Here is a 5,871-nt window from a genome sequence, read left to right on the forward strand (position 1 = left end):
CGACCACGGAAATTCGAAAAATCGAATAATCAGAAATGGAGTGGCATTCTCCACTCGTTCCATCTTTCGATTTTTCAAATTATATTTCCAGAAACAGATTGTCACGCGAGAACGCGCCTACCCGACGAGAGACTGTGACAATCTGCCCGGCCCTACCTACTTATACAATTAACATTCGCACCAGAAGTATGCTACCTATCCTACCTAACCCTATATTTAAAAAATGGCAAAAAAGGCACACCAACACACTCATTCCACGATTCTCACGCATTACACTCGGGCGCAAAAAAGCCTACACTAGGGAAAGCGTCCCGGGACACCTCCGACACCCGAGCTTGGCACACACACTCGCATACTCTAAGTTTACGTACCATTTTCCTGAAATCGACCGACGATGGCTAGTGACCATTGCGTTGGAAAGCGATAAAAACACGCGTACAATTTAATTTTATTAATTATATGTGAATATTTATTGATAAAAAGATGTATCTTTTTAAGGAAAATTAAATTAAATTAGAATGATAGATGAAATACCATTGTAATTCAAGGATAATAGTGATATACAAGTTGTTATCAAAGATTGTAATGAAATTAATAATTGTGAATATTTAATCGAGTATTTTGAATTATATAGAATGATGTACGAAACGACGCAATTCCACAGCCTAATCGTACACACATAATGTGGAAAATACGTCGTGCACGATACACTAACGCATCATCGGTCGCTGAAAAATTGTTATAAACTTATAAACTATGCTCATCATGCCCATCGCCTCTCTCTCACCCAAGTAGCACCTGGGCACGTGAGTGAGATCCTGGCAAGGAACATGGAAGGGATTAAATCTGAAAATCCTGAGCTAAAAAGAGTATTAGTGCATTTATTTCATATCTAACGGGCTAATGTTTTTCAATTCTATATCTTACTTTATTTTAAATTTTAATAAATCTATTTTATATAATAAACTATTAGTAACTTTAATATTAAAGAAAAGTTTATATAAAAAATGTGAATGAAGATATTGGTTTTATTTTATTTAATAATAATGATAATAAAAAGCAATTAACTTTAAGTATTTATTAATGAAAATAACCTCAGACGATCTCTTAATCAAAGCATAATTTTAAAAATACAAAAGCAATGTTCAAAACTTGATGCTTTGATTTTAAGATCTATCTGTCGCGAAATGTCTTCTTACATAAAACTTTATATATTTTGAATGAATAAAAATAATAGAATTTATCTTTATAATTATAACTGATGATTATAATAAGAAAATTGAATAATGAAAAAAATATTATTAATATTTTTAAGATAAAAAAAAAGAAAAAGATAAAAATTAAAAAACAAAAGAATATTTAAACAAAAAAAATTTTATCAATATTTAAAAAACGCGATATGCAAGAAGACCTATCCTGATCTAATAAATAAAATATGAAATGTTATTATTCGCAGATATAAAGAATACCTGCCGTCACTGTGCTCGTAAAAAAAATCTACGTATACAACTAATCATTCGTGTCGATTCGGACCTTTCATCCTACGACATGATTGAATGACCAGAGGAATAAAAAAGCATGCGACTCACCATTAGATGTGAAGAACATTGCCATCAAAATTCTGTATATGTTGTCCATCAGAAACTCATTGTTCAAATAGAGAAATATCTGTAACAAAATATGGAATATTATAATTTAAAATATAATTTATTAATAAAATTAGTATAAAAAAATTGAAATAAAGAAAGATATATAAAGTATAAAATAGATTTGTATTAAAATAATGAAACTTATATTAAAATGATAAAATTTACATTTTACTAAATTATAATAATAATAGTAATTTAAATCTTAATATAAATATTTAAAAGTTAAAAAATGGAAATATTTAATAATTCTATTTTAATTGAAGAATAAAAGATAATTACCTTCTTTATATGATGAATGATTGTCTTATTTTCTTGAATCACTGACTCTAATATATACCAGAAATGAATATTAAAAAAAAAATAATAAATAAAAGACTATTAATTCGCGTACAAACATTGATATTAAATCGCGAAAAAGTATTAAATTTAATTAAGAGTTATTGTGTTTTAAAAAAAATATTAAAAGTACTATTACGAAACAAACACTGATTCTATTTCGATTGCATTGCACGCAATCACAAATAAATTTTTTACACTAAACACCAAAAGAAATTTTTATAAAGTATATTAGCATCTTTAATAAAAAAATAAAATATTAAATTTATCTTTTTTTTCTTGAAAATTTAGCATTAATTATTAAACAATTTTTTAATACATAAATACACATATCAAATTCACCATTTGATCCTTATGGCGGCCATATTGAAATTTTTCCCGCCTTTTCATCATTTTATAACTTCAACTGTCGACTAATAATCTGCACAAAGAAATCAAAATTTTCAAATAAACGTATAAAATATATTGAATTAATCAATTATAATAATACAAAATAATAATCAAGCATAGAATTCTATCTTAAAAAGTCATAATATAAGATATGTAACACTAACCTGTAACTCTAAAAGATCGATGAACGAAGAAAAAAGAATAATTTAATCGTCAAAAATTTTCGAATTATAATAAAAAATACTAATTGACGCACAAATATTAAACACGTAATTGAATATTAATGTAAAAATAACAAAATATAATTATGGAAGTAAAAAACTACGCAGAAAACTAACAGATAAATCACACACCTCAAGAAGTAACTACACTCTACAACTATCGATAGTACAATGACAGCTCGCACTACAATTTCGATTATCGAATTATTGAGAGAGGGGATATGCTCGACAGGTCGAAACATACATCGAATATGGAACTAATGCGAACTAATAATATTTTAGAAAAGGTTATATACATTAATGTACATTTACATAATATACATAATATAATATAAAAATATTTTTAATCTCGATTCTAACATAAATGAACGAAAGAAACGAATACGCAAATAAAATATTTAAAAAAGAAATATACATTTCTGAAATAACATAAAACATAATGTTTGATAAAATAAAATTAATCGTATGGAAATTATTATATACTCGTTTTACTATAAATAAAAATTCAATAAAAATCTATTTTAAATATATCTATTTTTTCGTTATATTTTTTTTAATAATGTAAAATATAATGTTTGACAAAGTAAAATTGACTATATGAAATTATATATTGTATATTTATTTTAGTACGAATAAAAATTTAATAAAAATTTATTTTAATTATATATAATACATATAATACATCTATTTTTAGGAGAAAAAAAATCTTACCTGACATATTATGAAAATTTCATAAAAAATTGTCGTCATATAATATAATATATATAAACGTATATGCTATAAATTTCTTCGATGTCATGCCAGCACTCAAACAATAATCTGAACAAATGAAGATTGTAACAATGAAAAATAAATATTTAAATTATAATAATAAAATAATAATAATATTCAAATAATAAGATATTAAAATAATTTAAGCTAAAATTCAACCGAAAGATAAAATACAAGCTACCGATAACCTCAATAATCGAATATAAAATCGAAGACAAAAGTACAAAAAATTAATTAATTAAAAAAGTAATTAATTTTGTTATCTTCATAAATAATAAATTATTAGATAAAGCTAATAATAATCTATAAATTAAGTAATAGAATAAAAGAATTACTTACTGCGTAGTTGAAATTCACAAACATGACGCGAGACACTCTACCACGATGATTTTCGACTAAAGAATGAAACCACGAATTAGAGATTCGCCTAGGACGCTTCTAATTGGTTAAAGCGATACAATACCTTATTCATTTAACCCGCGCGAAAATTAAAGTATTATATATAAATTATAACTTTTTATAACATTCAAATCCTAATATAAAAATCTATTTATAATAAAAAATATAATAGGAATTAATCATTAAAATTAATTTGACGTAAAAATTAAATAAATTATAAAAAAGTTAAGTAAGAATAATTAAAATAATAATTAAAAACTTTAAAATAAAAATTAATTAAATCTGAAAAAAATTGTAATATAGAAAAAAAATATTAAATATAACTTTTTAATTTATAATATAAATTAAAGAAAACTAAAAGATAAAAAACTAAATTTAAAAGTAGTTTTATTCAATATATAGGACTTAATTTTAATCAAATATTCAAATATAATCAACATTCATAATTATAAAGTTATTGTATAAAATTATTGTATAAAATGATTCTAAATTATTATTAAAATTATTATTTTATTCCCTTAAAATTGATAAAAAATCATTTTTTATATTATTACCGAAGATTGTGTATTAATTATTGAATTTTTATTATCATAATAGATTGTTTAATGCATAAATTAACAATAAAAATCTAAAAATTAACAAATTATTGATCATTATATTCAAAAAACCGATTTTGATGCTTTCGGCAAAGTACGTATATTCTCGTGGAATTTCGTAATTGTTGCGACCTTTTAAGAATACGAGCCGGCTCGAGCGATGTCATTTCTTAACGAACTTAGCTAAGAGAAATATCGATACTATAGCATTGATTAAATTTTTATAACATAGAGAATAATTTTTAATCATTTTTTAAATAACATTTAATATTACTTATACTTATATTTTTTAATTTATTTATTAATTTTTATTTTCATTTAATTTCTTTTTCCCTTTAATTTTTTATTTAATTATACTTTTGTTTTTTAATTTATTTTTCAATTTTTATTTTAATTTAAATATTTCTTCATTTAATTTGTTATTTATTTATACTTTTGTTTTTTAAATTATTTCTCAATTTTTATTTTCATTTAATTTTTCATTTATTTATACTTTTATTTCTTAATTTATTTCTTAATTTTTATTTTTATTTAATCATTTCATTATTTATTTTTTTATTGATTTATATTTTAATTCCTTAATTTATTTCTTAATTTTTATTTTCATTTATTTATACTTTTGTTTTTTAATTTATTTTTTAATTTTTATTTTAATTTAAATATTTCTCTATTTAATTTTTTATTTATTTATACTTTTATTTCTTGATTTATTTCTTAATTTTTATTTTCATTTATTCATTTCTTCATTTAATTTTTTATTTATTTATACTTTTGTTTTTTAAATTATTTCTCAATTTTTATTTTCGTTTTTCGTTTTTCGTTTAATTATTTCCTTATTTAACTTCTTATTTATTTATACTTTTGTTTCTTAATTTTTATTTTTATTTAATCATTTCTTTATTTAATTTTTTATTGATTTATATTTTAATTCCTTAATTTATTTCTTACTTTTTATTTTCATTTATTTATACTTTTGTTTTTTAATTTATATCTCAATTTTTATTTTCATTTAATTATTTTCTTATTTAATTTCTTATTTATTTGTACTTTTGTTTCTTAATTTTTATTTTTATTTATTTATTTGTTCATTTATTCTTTTATTTACTTATATTTTTATTTATTTCTTGTGCATTTATTTATTTATTTATGATTCTTAAATATATTAGATAGTAGAAATAATAAACATTTCTTATAATTGTATAATGAAATGTTTGATAAGAAAAAGAAGGAAAAATATCAAACGAATATTTTTCCTTCTTTTTCTATTTCTATTCTTGTCTTTTATTATATTATTAATACAATTTTATTTTCAGCAATATTTTGTGACTGCGCGCAATGCGGTCGATAGAGTCAGTGTTTGTTTCGTAAAAGTTTTTTTAAATCCTTTAATGGATAACGCGAAATTAGAATCAGTGTTTATTCGCCGATTAATAATAATTTTATCGGTCGCGGTGATCTTTATCTTTTTAAATATTCGTTTCGTGTACAAATTAGAGTCAGTATCATTTC

At 21.7% G+C, this 5,871-nt stretch overlaps 1 protein-coding gene across 1 annotated transcript in view; it reads right to left on the reverse strand.

Annotated features, from left to right (window-relative positions):
- Window positions 1-1,958, reverse strand: part of LOC102675877 (acetylcholinesterase-like) — a 196,944-nt gene extending 194,986 nt beyond the window's left edge. Inside the window, exons 1-2 of the mRNA XM_031512273.1 lie at window positions 1,929-1,958; window positions 1,590-1,668 (exon numbers count right to left, since the gene is read on the reverse strand). Of these exons, the coding sequence (XP_031368133.1) occupies window positions 1,590-1,638 (49 nt within the window). The 5' untranslated portion in view covers window positions 1,639-1,668; window positions 1,929-1,958. The remainder of the gene's footprint in view (window positions 1-1,589; window positions 1,669-1,928) is intronic.
- Window positions 1,959-5,871: the final 3,913 nt, after the last annotated feature.

The sequence above is a fragment of the Apis dorsata genome, unplaced genomic scaffold (assembly GCF_000469605.1).
Source record: "Apis dorsata unplaced genomic scaffold, Apis dorsata 1.3 scaffold_407, whole genome shotgun sequence".
Lineage (NCBI taxonomy): Eukaryota > Metazoa > Arthropoda > Insecta > Hymenoptera > Apidae > Apis > Apis dorsata.